This window comes from Ips typographus, linkage group LG1 (genome assembly GCF_016097725.1).
Source record: "Ips typographus isolate SLU linkage group LG1, UJ_Ityp_2.0, whole genome shotgun sequence".
Classification (NCBI taxonomy): Eukaryota; Metazoa; Arthropoda; class Insecta; order Coleoptera; family Curculionidae; genus Ips; species Ips typographus.
Genome location: NC_138422.1, coordinates 18,884,022 through 18,902,173, shown reverse-complemented (window position 1 = coordinate 18,902,173; position 18,152 = coordinate 18,884,022). Strand labels below are relative to the sequence as shown.

At 33.8% G+C, this 18,152-nt stretch overlaps 1 protein-coding gene across 2 annotated transcripts; it reads right to left on the bottom strand.

The window, feature by feature from the left end:
* Positions 1-1,400: 1,400 nt before the first annotated feature.
* Positions 1,401-17,358, bottom strand: LOC145724951 (bone morphogenetic protein receptor type-1B-like). 2 transcript variants are annotated; one of them, XM_081973469.1, is made up of 6 exons: positions 17,224-17,347; positions 16,915-17,078; positions 16,653-16,837; positions 8,556-8,997; positions 3,013-3,177; positions 1,401-2,927 (listed from the first exon to the last, which is right to left on the bottom strand). In XM_081973469.1, the coding sequence occupies exons 2-6, from the start codon at positions 16,946-16,948 to the stop codon at positions 2,215-2,217; spliced, it is 1,539 nt and encodes a 512-aa protein (XP_081829595.1). In that variant the 5' UTR covers positions 16,949-17,078; positions 17,224-17,347; the 3' UTR covers positions 1,401-2,214. The 2 variants fall into 2 exon arrangements, with proteins under 2 accessions (XP_081829595.1, XP_081829586.1); XM_081973460.1 differs by having other exon boundaries at positions 16,915-17,358.
* Positions 17,359-18,152: the final 794 nt, after the last annotated feature.

Genomic DNA, 18,152 nt, shown 5'->3' with positions numbered 1-18,152 from the left:
ATGGGCTCCTGAAGATGGGTACTTATGTGCCCGAAACATATGTCGAGCGACCCCTCTAACATTTTTGGGGGGCTTGAATAAATTTTTTGTGGAGAAGGCTGTGTGTTCTTTCCCATCACTTTTACACTTACACCTCCACTTTGAGAAAAATGGACTACTACTTCAAAACTTTATAAAATTTCTCTCTCTCTAAAACGTTCTCTCTCTCTCTCTAAGGTCTTCAATTGAATCAGGTTTTGTAATCTTCTTCTCTTCTCAGTCCGTATTTATCCACTCCTGGATGTAGGCCTCTTCCAAATCCCTCCACGCCTTTCTATTTCTAGCAGTCCGGGTCCAATTCCTTCCTGCAACATTCTGGATATCGTCTGGCCATCATCTCCGGGGGGTACCAATGCTCCGTTTGGTCTCTCTTGGGCTCCAAACTAGTATCCTATGCGCCCACCTGTGGTCGTCCTGCCTTGCCACATGACCAGCCCATCTCCATTTCAGTTGTGCCACAAGCCTTTAAACGTCTGTCACTTTAGGTCTTCTACGAATTTCCTCGTTGCGGATTCTATCTCTTAGAGTGATTTCTAGCATAGCCCTCTCCATTGCTCGTTGGGTGGTTTGCAGTTTATTGGCAAATTTGCGTCTAATTGCCATTGTCTCTAGTCCATATAAGAAAACCGGCATCACGCAGGCATCAAACACTCTCCTTTTCAAATTTATAGGAAATTCACTAGATTTAAGGATAGATCCTATTCTGCCAAAGGCTGCCCAGAAGACGCCTATTCTTCTTATGATTTCAGAAAATTGATTTTCTTTGCCAAGTTGAATTTTGTGGCCTAAGTAAACATATTCCAAGACAACCTTCATGGGTTGGTTGTTAACGGTCACCTAGATGTCTTCTGTACTCATGATCTTTGTTTTGTTCAAGTTCATTTCAAGTCCAATTTGCAGCGATGCTCGATGAAGCTCCCGAAGCATGTTTTTCAGCTCTTCACCTGTGCTGGCAACGACCACAATATCGTCGGCAAATCGTAAATGGTTTAGACGCACTCCATAGATATTAATCCCGTTCTCTTGCCAGTCAAGCTTTTTGAAGACCCTCCAGGGCAAGGGTAAAAAGTTTTGATAAGATGTCTGTGTCTCCTTGCCTGCCTAAGGCAAGGCAAAGGTTTTGTAATATATGCTTAGTTCTTGTGATACCCCCAGAGAAAAAAGTCCATTGGGGTAAGATCGGGCGACCGTGCCGGCCATTCAAGGGGCCCTTGCCGTCCAATCCACCTATTAGGAAATACTGTATTTAGCCATTCCCTAACTGCTCTTGAATAATGCGGGGGTGCACCATCCTGTTGAAAAATTATGTCATTCTGAAATTCCCCTGAATCCTCTCTAACGATTCTTTGTATATGTGGATAAATCTGGTTTTTTAACCCATCTAGATAAAGATCACCGGTAATATTATGATCAATAAATTTGGGACCGACAAAATGGTTTCCCAGCCAGCCAAGTATGCCAGCCTAAACATTTATTTTCTGTGGAAATTGTGGATGGGTTTTCCGAAATACGTGTGGGTTTACATCATACCAATACTGAACATTCTGCCTATTCACAGTCCCGTTTCGTCAGTAAAGAAAATTCCTCTGGCATAATCTGGAAATTGAACAATTTTTTCGCACAAGAGTTCACAAAACTACATCCTCCTATACGGATACGGATCATCTTATGTTAGCTGATGAACTAGAGTAATTTTGTATGGATGAAACTTGTTTTTCTTAAGATATTTTCGTACAGTTGTTGCTGGGACTTGACATTCCTTAGCGGCGTTTTCTGAAGATTGCTGCGAATTGGTGACCATACTGGCGACAATATCAATTTGTTGTCAAATCACAATGTATTTTTTAGGTAATGTTTGTACAGTGTTAAAAAAAACAACAAACTCACCAGATATTTAGTTGGAGATCAGTTATTCGAAAACCACTGAAACAAATCACGTACAAATTGAAGGATGACTGGAGCATGACCAGACCCTCAAAACAAAGGTCCATTAGGGAAAATAAACGAAACTGCCGTAAAACTATCACTTTGACATTTCAAGCTGTCATGATTATGTAAAAAGATGGGCAATATAGATTTCTTTCGGATAACTTCAGAATTGGTCGGATGTATTGCGTAACTTTGCCCAAATTTCAAATAATCGAGATTTTTATGCTGGGCTTTAAAAACGGACATTTAGTTAGCTGTACAATTTTGCATAATTTTAAATAAAGATTTTTTGATTCTTAGACATGGAAGCCTGGCTGCAGGCGCACCGCACCAACACTCACTTACGATTTTTACAACTTGAAATAAAATATCGTTTTGCAGCCATTCCTCTTTAAATTTCGGCCTTCGACTTTCTGTCACTACAATATTTAATAGGTTCTGTTCCGTAGGCTCCATACTTGCAGCTTCCAATTCCTCATCGTAGGGTATTCGATAGTTTTCAACCTGCTCGTTACTATCATCAATTTGACATCTCTTTAATATTTCCCACACTACGAGAGCAAAACTGTACACGTCACTCAGCATATACGAAGCAACATCCTGGTCATTAAATGTGTGATTTAACATTTCAGGGGCCAGATACCGAACATCAGAGTTGAAAGTGTCTTTGTATATAGAACTGACGGTTTCGTTGCTTTTACATTTAATCGCACGAGAAAAGTCCGAAAAGCAACACGTTTTTTCGGCTGTCACCAATATGTTTCTGCTATTGATATTGTTGTGTGAAATGATAGGTTTGTGTTTGCTGCCTATTATTTCAGTGTGCAGATGGGCTAAACCACTAGCCAATCCTTTTACTATTTCAATCAGCTCTCGGGAAGTAACTGTGTTGTGTTGGAGAAAGTGTCTCAAAGAACCATAAGGATGATACTCTAGAACTGTAAATCTCTGTTCCTCATCTGCAACAAAGTTGAAATTTAAGTCAAAAATGTTTTAATGTAATTCATACTTAACCAAAAATTGAAACAAGTTGAAATTGCTTACTTTTTATATCGGAAGCAATATAACCCACGATATGTTCGTGCCTCACCATCCGGGTCTGATAAATATCAAGTTCTCTCAACCAAATGTGCTCATCCTCTTTTTTATAAATTTTTACCGCTACCTTAGTCTGCCTCCATGTTCCTCTCCAAATTTGTGTGTTGATTCCTGTAATTAGTTTAGTGTTACTTATAAGATTTTGCTAAAATTTTAAAATGATTTTTAAACTTTTAGATAATACTTATGTTAATATTAAGTGTTTTATTTTATTTTATTATCTTTATACCGCTTTATACCCAGAAAGTGCGTTCTGATTGAGTGGGACTGAACTGTTAGTACAAAACGGTACAATTAACGATTTGTCGATCGGTCATTGTCAGAAAAACAAACAATTTTGCAAAAAATATTCAAAAACGGAGACAGAAAGCATAAACAGGATAGAAGAACACAAAGTTCTGAAAAAAGATGACCAATCAGCTGATAGCTGTTATATCATACAACACCGAACACCATTTTCTGTACAAGTATGCTCAAGTTTATGAAGAGTTTCAGTGACAAGCTCTTACTCTTTTGTTACGTCACTAAACAATAAATTTTTGCTTTGGCGGACGATTTGAAAGTGGCTGAATTAAAAAAGGTAAGTAAGTAAAGTCAAAAACGGCTGATTTTGGTAAGAAAAGTCCATATACGTGGTTAATTTAGGTCAAAGTAAGTAAGTCTATTAAGCAAATTTAAAAACCTAAAGTATTGAATTTGTAGGACAATGATTTGCACATTCCTTTATTAATTTTTCAGGATCTATGTCAATATATCTTTTGTAATTCTTTTTGCGTATAACAAAGTTTTTGGGAACTGTCCACTTAATTTTGATAAATTAAAAAAAAATATCTACTAGCTGAAGATAGGAATGTTCAATCCATTTTGCCCGAAGTTCAATACGTTAAATTTTACAAATTTCCAAATGCAAATATTTTAAATTTTTTGTCTCAAGTGCGGAAAGCCATACTTTTTCGCACTCCATTACGGAAATTCGACAGTAGAGTGTGGAAAATACACTTTCCACAAGTGTTACAAAGCATTTTTTCTTTTACAAGCGGGTATTACTTATACTTAAAAAATAAAAAATATAATATATTTTTATATATAATAAAAAATTGTATTTATTTATGTCAATACATTGTGTTCCAAATTGGTTCTACATGTATTGGGATTTCGGTAACCGTAAGAGCTACAGAGTCGAATAAATTAAGGCTTTAAAGAATTTTATGTAAAACTTACTACCGGTTTCCAAATTTATTTATCTTTCTCGGTCTTCCGGTAAATTAGGAAAACGTTACGGGCTGCATTTTAAACAATTGCTTACAGGTCCTTAACAAAGCCAAAGAGAGTTTTTAAACTAAGACAACATTAGGCCACTTTTTTACGTAACACGATGACGTAATTAGAAAAAATCTATCGTCATTGGTTTCCGAGATATGAATTCTTATAACCGCCATCGTAAATTTTTGCTTTTTTGAAAAGCGATTTAAAAATCCCTTTTAATGATGTACTTGATGATGTACATAGTTAGTAGAGTATAGTTAGTAGTAGATATTTAGTTTCTAAAGGACAGAAAAACGTTTTTTAATTTTTTGTCAAGATGGTTGCATTTCCGTTTATACCGGAAGTCGATCACAACTTTCTTATTTTAAATAGAACGAGAAAAAAGTGACAGTTGCAACGCTCAACCTATTTTTGTACTCTGTCAAAACCGTATTTCATTTTGCAATGAAAATTTGGGTTATTGTAAATAAAGGATCGTTTTATTAAACTGAGGGTGCGTAATGACTCATTTGTATACAGGGTCGTCAAAAAAAATCATAAACTTGCCACTAAAAAAAATGAAAAATTTCAAGTTTTTTATATAGAAACCCAAATTTTTTATGACGGAATCATTTTGAGCATTAAAAATTACTATACGTTTCAATTTACTTGCCTATACCTAAATCCAACCCATTTCGTTTTATTTGAGAATAAAATTTTTTTTATTATGCTGCACGGTTGGGATTATCTGGTATTCTAGTTGGTTCTGTTTTTGACACACGGTGATATTGGAGACCTGCAGGGCATGTTAATAACACTAGTTTGGAGTGTTTTGACAACTGCAAATACGCCGTCGCGGTTACGTTATTCAAACCAAGATTACTTAAATCTGTTTATTATTTACGGTGAATGTGATAAAGTTGTGAGTAGAACATGTGAGGTATTTGCCGCTCGTTATCCAGAAAAACCAAAGCCATCACCAAAAGCTGTCAAGCAAATAATTGAAAATTTTAAGAATACGGGATCTGTGAAGAGAAAAGCTATTAAAACAAAACCAATCCTTAATAATACAAATGTAGAAATTGCAATTTTGGGCTATTTTGTTGCAAATCCAACTTTGTTAATAAGACAAGTTTCCGTAAAATCAGGCATATCTAAAAGCTCAATTCAAAGGATCCTGAGGAAACATAAATTTCACCCTTTTTCATTTAAATTAGTGCAACACTTAAAACAGGTTGACTTTCCGAAGAGAGTGGTTTTTAGTGAGTTTTTGCTGACTAGTCACTATGGAGAAGAATTGTTTTTGAATAATATTATTTAGAGCGACGAGGCCAAATTCACTAAAAATGGAATGTTCAATAGACATAATTCACACTACTGGTGTGACATAAATCCACACGTAATTAGAGAGAGAAATTTTCAAGAAATCTGGAGTTAATAATAAAAAATGTTTATTCTCAAATAAAACGAAATGGGTTGGATTTAGGTTTAGGCAAGTAAATTGAAACGTATAGTAATTTTTAATGCTCAAAATGATTCCGCCATAAAAAATGTGGGTTTCTATTTAAAAAACTTGAAATTTTTCATTTTTTTTAGTGGCAAGTTTATGATTTTTTTTTGACGACCCTGTATACAAATGAGTTATTACGCACCCTCAGATTAATAAAACGATCCTTTATTTACAATAACCCAAAGTTTCATTGCAAAATGAAATACGGTTTTGACAGAGTACAAAAATATATTGAGCGGTGCAACTGTCACTTTTTTGGAAAAACATCAAATATTTCGAAAACGGCTAGAGATAGGCAAAGGGCATTGTATACAAAAGTTGGTCAGAATTTTCTGAGGAATCCAAATATGTAATAATATATAGGGTGTTCTATTTAAAATAAGAAAGTTGTGATCGACTTCCGGTATAAACGGAAGTGCAACCATCTTGAAAATATTTTAAGTTAGATAGGACATGCCCACATGAGTAACCTGTCAAATTTTCAAAACTCTCCTGTTTATACTTTTTCAAATATCAATCCATGTCTTTCGTCGTGGGACACCCTGTATACTAGGAAAACTCCTAATATGCTGGTTGATAATACAGGCAGACTAATCATTGACGAACATGAGGTTCTTGAAGCCTGGAGTGGATACATAGCTGAACTATTTGATGACAACAGATCAGATCAACCAGACACCACTGTTAGCGTGGAAGGTCCAGAAATCCTAGTCCGAAGTACTATATGGCATACACTTTGCAAAATCTAAAAAAGCGACCGGACCAGATGATATTCCAGTGAAACTTTTGAAAATGGTCCAAGAAGACAACATCGGGACTTTTGAAAATGGTCCAAGAAGACAACACTGGGGAGATATCAGAAGACGTCTTTATAACATTGCCTAAAAAACAACGTGAAAAGAAATGCAGTGCATAAAAGAATACGCAACAAATGCTCAAAAGTGATCTGTACGAAACCCAGTTTGGTTTTCGAAAAGCTCTTGGTACTCGGGAAGCAATGTTGGACTTAAATATACTTCTTCAAAAGTGTCGCGATCAACGTAAAGACATTTTCGTATGCTTTATAGACTATGAGGAGAAATGGAGTTGGGGACAGAGACATACGCATTATTAAGAACCTGCATTGGCGACAAAAGGCAGTGGTCCGGGTCAATGGAAAACTAAATGACGAATGTCAGATTCGGCGTGGCGTGAGACAGGGATGTATACTGTCTTCACTGTTGTTCAACCTATATTCTGATAAAATATTTAAACAGGCGTTGTACGACCAGGAGTGCGGAGTTAAGATTAACGGCGAACTGATCAATACCATCCGCTATGCCGATGACACCGCAATCTTATGTGATGATCTGTAGGACCTTCAACGGCTCTTAGACTTGGTCAAATTGTTGGGACAAGAGATGGGTCTAAATAATCTAATATCACTAAAACTAAGTTTATGGTTTTCAGTCGTCAGCTGTATAATGATGCTGCACTGCAAATAAATGGTCAAAACATTGAAAGGGTTCCATGTTTCAAATATCTTGTTGGTTAGATTACAGAGCATCTCGACCCGGATAACGAAGTCAAGTGCAGAATCGAGTCGGCTCGCGCAACATTTCAAAAAATGAGATCACTTTTCTGCAATAATAATCTAAATTTAAAACTCCGCCAGAGAATGATCAAGTGCTCAATATGATCTATACTGTTGTATAAGGCAGAGATTTGGACCTTAAAAGCAGCAACCATTAATCGTCTTAAAGCATTTGAAATGTGGCTACATAGACGTATGCTCCGAATCCCATGGGTAGCCAGGGTAGCCATGCAGACAAGTGAAACGGTTTTAAATAGAGCAAGCGCCGTCCGCGAACTACTAATAACAGTGAAATGCCGAAAGCTGTTCTATCTAGGTCAGATACTCAGGGGTGATCGATACCGTATCCTTCAACTTATAATAAAGGGCAAGATAGAAGGCCGTAGAGGAGTCGGAAGAAGACAAGCCTCGTGGTTAAGGAATCTTAGAGAATGGACCGGAATACAAAGCGCAGAACAACTTTTTAGACTCGCCGAAGACCGAGCACAACACGCCATTGTGATTGCCAACATCAGGAGGACCTGATACGGCACCAGAAGAAGTAGGTATATTAAAAGTAAACTAATAAAAAATAACTGAACCAAAAATAAAAAGAAGTGAAACGCAGTTGAGCAAACAAATCTAGGTTAACATCTCTATTAGCAGATTTTTTCGGTCGTAATTACCTGCACTGTAATAACATCAACATTCAAACTTACGTTTTCGAACAAATCGGAATTGTTGTGTGTGGCTATAAAATTACTTGAATATGCGTTTAGCGGTTTTACCTTTCGGTGTTTACATAAATTAATTTTTAGTTTCATATCCACTGTTTGTCTTTGCTTATCAATCTTATCATTTAATCTATCGCTTTTAATTTAGACTAGACCATAGACAACTGAGTGAAAAGTAGAAATCCTGTGTTACTCACGGGTAACATGTTTTTTACAAGTTACAAGCCCGATTACAAGAATTCACTTTTCAGACGTTAGAAAAATTAGATGGTTATTAAATTTTGCGTCCACTCAATTCAGCAGAATAAGTTTGCAAAATATTTTCCATAGAATTGATCACTTGCTTTTTTAACAAAGTAGTGAAACTTGCAGAGGAAAAAACTTAAAGCCAATTGATATAGTCACATGTCAAATCTCTTAAAGTATATCTGATTATGTATCCACTTACCAGCACCAATCATAATTTCTAGACTAATTTCGCTACTAATTGTCCTCTCTCCTTTAGTAGTTAACTGAGCTGAACTCAGATTTGTCAGACTGGGATCTACACACATACTGGTTCCAAACTGCGTTTTGGGATTGACCTCCTCAGGAACACAAGAATGTACAGATTCCAACTCGACATTCTCAGGTATTGCGTCTGTTCCGTCGCCGTTACTTTGTTTCTTTTTAAGATCCAATTGGTATTTTAAATATATTATTAAAATTCCAACCAGCACGATGACTATAGTTATTATAATGGATGCAATTAGCACTTTTTCGGTAGACGGGTGGTGTAGACGTATTTTTGTATCGTTCAGTGTGGCTAAAAGATGTTTGTTGCAATAGTCAAATCCGTCGCAGCATTTGATGCTACGGTTGTTCAGTGCTTGAAGTTCAACTGATTGGCACTGAAATCAAGAAATTAGTTTTGATGGTTAGAAACAGAATAGATAAAGTCGAAAAAATAGTTGTAACAATTCAAGAAAGAAAATTGATGTGGTGTGTATACAGTACGTTGATTCCTCTCATCTTCAGTCATTATGTGACAGAAACTTATACCACCACAAGTTTCATCAAACAACGTTGTAAACTTGAATTGGTTAGTTTAAGAGTAATACCGAAATATAATTCGATATTCAAAATAATATTGTAAACAAAATGCCAATCATACAAAATAGTAAATTGTTTAAAGTTTATTATTATTTTAAGCAGATTCTCAGTCGTTTCATACATTTTTATGTCTAAAATAAGTCCTTGTAATAAAATGCGATAGAGACTTTGTCAAACGGGAACCCATATAGCTTGAAAAATACGCCAAATACTATACAAAAGTGTCAAAAATAGAACATATTGTACAGGGTGAGTCAACGATAGAGTAAAGTTGATTATTTCACTTGTGTCGAAATTTAGGACAAAATATCGCTTACCAAAGTTTTAGAGAATGTTCAGGTGCATAGTTTAAAATTATTTCTGAGTATACCCGGTGGTCCAATAAAGCGTGGCAAGTATAACTACTTTTTTTTTAATGGAACACCTTGTATATTTATACATATTTGGGTTCTCTATGTTATCATAAACATTTTTTATATAACATATACAAATATTATAAATAACATAACATAACAAAACATATACAAATTTAAAAAATACCAAGGTTAGATAGGGCATGAAAAGTTAAGATAAGAACATGCAATCCTTTTTGTTCTGACTCGATCCGTTTGAGAGCTATAGCCCTACAAAGTCTTAAATTTGTTATTTTCAAAAAATAATATGTCAAAAACGGTTAGAGATAAGCATAGGACACGTTATATAAAAAATGTTTATGATAACATAGAGAATCCAAATATCTATAAATATACAGGGTGTTCTATTAAAAAAAAGTAGTTATACTTTCCACGCTTTATTGGACCACCCAGTATACTCAGAAATAATTTTAAATTATGCACCTGAACATTCTCTAAAACTTTTGTAAGCGATATTTTGTCCTAAATTTCGACACAAGTGAAATAATCAACTTTACTCTATCGTTGACTCACCCTGAACAGTGTGGTGGGTAACTTTCGATGTTTCTATAGGAGATCTTTAAACTGTAAGATATAGAAAAAAACTGGTACCCTAGTTTCGATGTAACTTTTTTGAGATACGTTTAACAACATACTCAAAAACTTATTTTTGAGATAAGCGTAGAAACCCGATTTATCCAAATTTTAAAAAACTTTATTAATTTTGTTATTTCTGATTTAAACCAAGTATAACTTCTACATTTTTGTTTTAGTAGATTCCAGTGGCGCAGGTAAATTTTTTATAGTAATTATTATTCGAGTAATCACATCAAGTTGTATTTTTTTAAATGGAATGTGAATGTATATTCCTTTATTGCGCTACTAAAAAAACAATTTGCTTCTCTTTAAAATGAGCTATCACAATTTTTGTTTCGTTTTGAGAAAAATAGCTATTTATGTAATAAGCGCAAAAAGTATGGCTTTAATGCGTTGAAAATGAAGTTTGCCACCCGACGAGAAAAATTTAATTTTCCTACAAACATTAAATATACAAACATAATAATAATGTATTTTTCGCTTTTAAAAATCTCAACAAAAAGTTACCCTTTTCCGAAAAGATTGGTTGAGTTTGTTTTTTGAAATTTTGATTAGTGCGTATCCGAACAGAGGTTTTGAAAACACTCTGTGGGGATCAGAGGTCTTTACTGACACCCTATATAATTATTGAATCCATCGATTAATTCTTAGGTGTATATGGTTTGAAAGCAATAATTCAAAAACTTCCAAAAGATGGACCACCTACAGCCTGTCCAGGAGAACTCTGGACATAGGAGATTAACATGGAAAATCAGTTTTTATTTTTTTGCGCCTGTACGGCTCATTTCTATCGAGTAATTCAATATAATCCTCTTTTTCAAGTGGATTTGACTAACGAAGCGGATCGAGGATCCTGTTTTTAACGACGTGTAAGGTTTGAAAACCAATCCGGATTGAAATGACAACTATATTTCATCCACATATTTCAACCCACTCAACTCCCTACATATAAGTAGAAGAGAAATAAGTCATACAAGATGGGTCGACTTCATGATGTGTGGGGATTGTTGTTCATCTCTATTATTAATACAGGATCGGTCAACTGGGAAAAGTTTGAGGGAATTTTATGACCCCGTTTTCAAAATGGATTATTGTTTCCAGTTTTCTAAAAATTAATACGCAACTCTACATAGATACAGTTTGTATATCACATAGAAAGCAGTTTTGAATTGAAAACATGATTTATATAACATTTGAAGACGTTTTCAGAAAAGATGTGTCGTCATGGGTTTTCAAGTTAAGCATAACAACCCTTTTAAAAATTAAGTTTTCTTGTTTTTTCTTAAAGTTAAAAAATATGTAGCAATACTTGAAGAGAGAGCTCAAGAGGTGTATTTTTGTTAATGTTTTAACAGAAATATAATGGAGTAATGTGGGTGCATTACATTTTGAGTAATGTTTCAAGTGATTTTTGTTAATTGCAGAATGTTTTATTTTAATACAGTTTTTGTCCGATTTATATACGTTTTACATTGGTTAATAAACAAATAAAGCGAGATAGATAATAATTAACAAAATCATAATACCATGAAGTGCATTCAACTGGGCGGCAGTTTGAGAGTATTTTTTAACTTTATTTCTTGTAGTAGTTAAATGTTGTAATAAAATAAACATATTATAATTGTTAATAATTTAATAATATTTCATTTAATACAAACCTAACAAATAGAATGTCTTTTGTTTTCTATTAAGCAACTTTTCAAAACCTATTATAGAAAAAATAAAAAAAAAACAATTTTCACACGTTAAGGGGATCGGTAAAGACTTTACGTTTTTCGATCGCGATGTCTGGCTTACGTGTAGAAAAATATATAAAAAACAGTGTTCGTTCTTTGTTTCTGTCGACAAAACTACGGCAGTATTAACGCAGACATTACTGTTTAAGCGACGATGCTCCTAGAGTGATGTGGAACAAAGATGCAGGATTTCGCATTTATTTGCATGATTTTTTTTTATTAAATAGTTAAAGGTTTGGGAAATGTGCGAAAGTTATTTTTGTCACCAAAAAAGTTTTGCAGATAAGAAAAATAGTGACCTCCTTCCAATGTTGTGCCAAACCAAATTGTGCCCATAAAACGACCCGGCCCATACACTATACAATTAGTTGTACGACAAGTTGTACAACTCAGGTAGATTCGACCGTCGAAACCATAATTGCATAGTGTGTGATGCTGTCGTCCAACAAGTCGTACGACCCGGTCGAATCGTACGGTACGACGGCGTTTGATATACGACAAATCGGACTCAATTCGACATAAACTGAAAAAAAGAACTTAAAACTCTCGCAAATATGGAGACTAATACATTTTGGACTGAATTTATTGATCTCTATCGTGAGCAGGTTTGTTTGTGGGATGTGAAATTCAATGAATATGCCAATAAACATAAACTCTTTTCTTTCATTTCTTTTTCCTAACTTTTCTTTCATCATGAACTAAAGCGACCACTATTGCTGCTGTAGTTGTTTTTGACAACGAACGCGGCATGATGCTCTATGTGTTACAGAAATTTAAAACGTACTGCAAATCTTTAAGACCGATTGATGCTCAGATCGTTTGTGTTTGTGGCCAAAATCATTTGCAACTTGTCGCATCAATTGTCTGTTCAATCTATCGTACAACTTGTCGTACAACTAATTGTATAATGTATGGGCCGTTTAAAAATTTACAGTTATTTGACGTCTAGTTAAAAAATAAATGAGGATACTTCTTTTCTAAAAACGTCATCGACTTCTACGTAAAAATTAGAGTATTTCTATAAAATTGCTTTACACCAACGAAATTGACGACAATATTAATGTATTAAGCCCTATAGCCTCTCTGATGAGCCGTAATACGGCGAAACCGGTCAGAGGATTGGGATTGTTAAACAAAAAACAAAACCTCACCATTTTCAATTAATTTATTCACTCACAAATTCACTTTATAGACGAATAAATTCACGTCAATTTCCTCACAAAGTAGAAACTGGTTCAGTTTTCGCCATTTTAACCAGACAAATTTCCAAGCAATTTAAAAATTACTAATACCCAAGGAGGATTAATACCAAGAACCAAGTTTATAAATAATTTCACCGAAAATTTTCAAGAAAATTAAAAAGTAGCTGCCTGTCGACGCGGCTAGACGGATTTTTGTAGAGATATGATTATCAAAATTTTAAGTTTTTTTTTGGAGCTTTAGCAATTTATTCTGTAGTTCAGGTAACCAACCTTTAAAATAGTCAATATAAACTAGGTTTATGGGTTATTTACCGGGTGACCCAATAAGACAGTTTTTCGGCCAAATCTCGGAAATCGGTCGTAGTATGACTTTAGGGTAAAACAAAATTATTAGGTAAATCTGTCTTGAAGTGTGTTAAAATGGCCACCAGAAGGCGTAAGTGTCATCTTACACTTTAAAATTGCATTTTCTATATAATTTGCATAATAAACTTAACAGTTTTTTCACATTTTTAAAAAGAAAATTTTTATCATTTTTGTAAAATCAAAAGTCCAGTTATTTCAAAAACAAAGATAGTGGGGGGTGTTCAATGTTGCAATAACCTGTTATAATTTCTTAACAATTTAACTGATTTGAACAAATTTGGTATCGTTGAAAATACCCTTGGTCAATAAGAATCTACCAATTTAGTGGCATCTTTTCCTGCCAGGGGGCCTTTTTTTGACCGTACGCAACTTTAGAAACGTATGAAAATTACACGCAAAGTTGCGAAAAAGCTTTTGACAATACGCATTATTATATCTATATTTAGATATAATCGTATACGTAAATTAACGTATGATGTCAAAAATTGACCCCCAAGTGGCTAGTTTTGGCACCATAACCATATTCCTAAAAAATCAAATAGAATATGACTTTTTTATAAAAAAGTAGCTAAATAACATTCAAATAGGCCAGTAAAATCCGTTTTCCAAAATCGCATTTCTAATCCAGATTAATGGTTCTTTGAAGGCCAATAGATGTGCAAATTTCCTAAATCTACTAAAAAATTTGCTACAAAATGATTAAGTTGTTAAAGTGGCAAATGTGAGTCTAAATATACTTTATGCATTATTAAAAAATATATATCACCAGAACATTTATGTTGCAAAAACTTTGATATCATCTCTGATATGAAAATAACAATAGATTGGTTTCCGGTAAAAATGTTAAAACAAAACATCTTAGTTTATTATGCACAATTTATAGAAAATCAAATTTTAAAATTCAAGCTGAAAATATTTTCCATACGACAAACGGTTCTCGAGATATGGCTCGAGTAACAGTCTTATTGGGTTATCCGGTATATTATGAATAACGGCCCCATTGAGATAAGCGTAACAAAGAATAAGGCGTTATTATAGTTGTTGTCACTTACTTCAGCCAAATTTTCATATAACAGAATAAGCAATATTTCGGAAACTGGTACTGGCAGAAATTGAGGCCCTTGCCTCACCAAGTATTATCACAGTATAAAAATAGACTAAGTTATGTTATATCTTTAGACTGTGGTATTATTAGTAGTAGATCGCCGAGGTAATTTGGTGTACACACTCGAGGTATTATGAGGCACTTTTCCATTATTACGAAGCATTGTGAGGTATTACGAGGTATTACGATGCATTTTGAGATATTTATAAGGCATTTGAGAGTATTTTGAGGTATATTTTAAAATGTAGTGTATTAATATAACAAAATTCTCTGAAAATTAGACAGAACAGCATAGGCACATGTAAATATTATGGTAAAAATCTTTGCTACATGATATTGATATGCAACAATATTCATTACAAATTATTATAATAATTTACTAATTTTTCAACATTTAAATTACATTTTTAAGGTCACGTGACTGTTTTTGACAGGTGTCAGTTGGCTTGCACAGTGTTGCAAGCTCTAAAATGACATTATCACAGTCACGTGATGTGTCTCTTGCAAATGTAAATTTGCAAGAGACATTCTAAATGTAATTTATCAACTTTTTTTAATTTTAAACCACATTTTAAAGATCACGTGACTAATTTTGACAGATGTCAACTGACCTTTACAGTTTTGCTTTTTGAACGTCACGTAACGTGTATTTTGCAATTTAAGTTTTTACAACTGTCTAAATTTAATTTACCATTTTTTAAAGTTTAAACTGCGTTTTGAAGTTCACTTGACGGTTTTTCACAATGTCAACTGGCCTTTACAATGTTGCAAGCTCAAAAATTGAATTATCAAGTCACGTGACGTAGTTCTTACAATTTCACTACTGTCTAAATTTAAATTACCAATTTTTCAACTGTTTTCTTTTAAATGATAAGTGTCTTTATTTGACACGTGCTAACTTGGTTACTATGACAGTTAGAAGATTCGTGCAAACGTCAAAATTGACCCGTAATTTCAGGCAACCGTACAAAAAATGTTTTTTGTTTGTCAGAATTTGGAAAAACAGTCACCGGACCTTAGAAAATCAATTTGAAGCTTTCGGCAAAAGGTCAAATCAAGTGTTAAAAATTTGGTAAAACCTTTACGTTGTAGCTTAACCTAACCTAAAAACTGTCACGGGACCTTTAGAAAAGCCAATTTTAAGCTTTTGAATCTTTAAAATTTGGAAAAACTGTCACGTAACCTGAGGAAGTTATTTTTATTGAATCATTAAGCCTTATCAACATTTTGACAATAGTCAAAAGTCATGTACAAATCGTAAAAGCAGACATGCTACTTAATCCAACCTAAAAACTGTCACGTGACCATAAAAAAATTAATTTTAAGGGTGTATTTCATCAAGATTTACCATTATCTCAATACCAGGGGACTTACAAGTAAATTTAAGAATGCCACGAATGTGTAAACATTTGAAAGTATCCTGAGGCAGTTTAAATAATTTAAAGGCATTCTGATGTATTTTAAGGAAGTTTGAGGCAGTTTAGGCAATAATAGAAGCATTGTAAGGTATTTTAAAGCATTTCAAAGTATTATGTATGCAAAAAGGCATTTTGGTGTACAAAAAATTATCGGCGGTATACACCTCGGTTCAAAATGATCATTAATTTGTGTAAAATGCATTTTTTATTAAGATATTATTTTTTTCTAAAAACTCGTATTGACTGTTACTTATACTAATTTAGTTTTTAGTGGCAGTTATTTTAATTGAACCCATTTACTATAGTTTATGCATACATGAAGCTAGGTTTTATAATCCAAATATATCAAAAACCGCGACTCAAATCAACTCTTACCAATTATACATACCTTGTTTTAGGCAAAATACGTTGAGAGAAGAAGAGAGAGTTCTTATGAGAATTCTTATTTTAGAGGTAAATACACAGTGTCTCTAAACTAAATTGTACTTTTGACACTCTGTATCTCCGACAATACCACTTTTGGACTAACGTAAGTTAATTTACATCGTTAAAATTTAAGCCTTAAGGACATTGTGATAACATTTTTTCCACAGATTTTAGGGACACCCTATATGTAATACAAAAACAAGTTACTTACTTGAAACAAAGCCATTTCATTTGGTGGCAAGCATCCGTAAGTAAATTGTGGTATAATCGCTCCATCGTCGTCAGATACAAGTTCAATTGCTGCAAAACACTTTCCTCCGGGTTTAGTTTCACAAGTGCCACTATCACTATCATCTGGACACATTCCCATACAAAAGCAGATTATCGGGGCAGACACTGTAAAAGCCGGTATGTTATTATTATAAAACTAGTTGTTCACTTGAACAATTTATCAGCTATTACAACAAACTCACCAAAGTTAAAATTAAATGAATAGGTTGGTTCCATTATTGCACTTAACTTTTCACTAAATATTTACAAATAACTTTGGTTTAAACACCTCGTCGAAACAGTCTCATAACTACTACTTGAGTTCTGTAGTTTGACTGAAAAAGGTACCTGGTCGATAGGCTGGTTCCTGTACCAAGTAAAAGGTACTTTACAATCATAAAAGTTTATTACTGGGACTGGGACGAACTAGAATAATAGGGCTTATGCTTTGCCAAATTTATTGAACCTCGTTAATTTCGACAGACTAAGCCAAAACTCTACTATCTCTTTACCTGGCCAGAATATTCATTTTGTCGGAAGGTCGAGAAATATTAAAAAAATAATTTTAATACGATAAACTGTAAATAATTCTAAAAATACAAATTCGTTAAGACACTAGTTTAATACGCAGAATTCAAGAAACCTGTTTAGAAAATTTAATCTTTAGTGTGTGCATATTGTTAGGTTTTAGCATTTAGTTAGCTTATTTGAAAATAAGTCTATAAAAGGAAAAAAATAAGATATGTTTTACAATGGAAGTGTTAAACAAATTTTTTGCTCATTATATCCAAAACGCCTTTATTGATATTAAAATGAATAAAAAAAAAGGTTTGAAAGAGCGTTTCTTATTGAAACAAATTTGCCGGTTAATTTTCAAGAAAGTGTTTTTTTCGTCGATTTAAAATGTTTAAACTACTGCATTTGGTAGATGGAAACATTTTTAGTGATTTTGAAAATCAAATAAATATTCTCCTATTCCCGCACGCTTTCCGCACTTGTTAGGAAAATAACTATAATTACAATTTATTCAAATAGATGTGCTTGGATTCACTTAAAAATGAGAGACCTGGTAAGTAATATTAATATGGATAATATTAATATTAGTATGAACGGTAAAGTCGTAAAATTTGTAAAATAAATTCTTGGGCGTAATCTTGGACTAAAATCTGAGCTTTCGGGCTCAGATTTCTCGGCTGACTATGCTGAATGAGAAAGTTTTCTAAAAAAGTAGGATTTTTAGCAAGGGTAGGAAATGCATTGCCACTTGGTACAAAATATTTGCTCTATAATAGTATAGCTGCACCTAACTTGGAGTTTTTTTCAACAATATTGTTTACCTACGACCTCAGTGTAAATAGCTAATTACGCATAGTTTTCCGTTACGTAATGAACTTCTTTACGCACAGTTGCAAAAAGACGCACAGCTGTAAAAAAAGCGCAC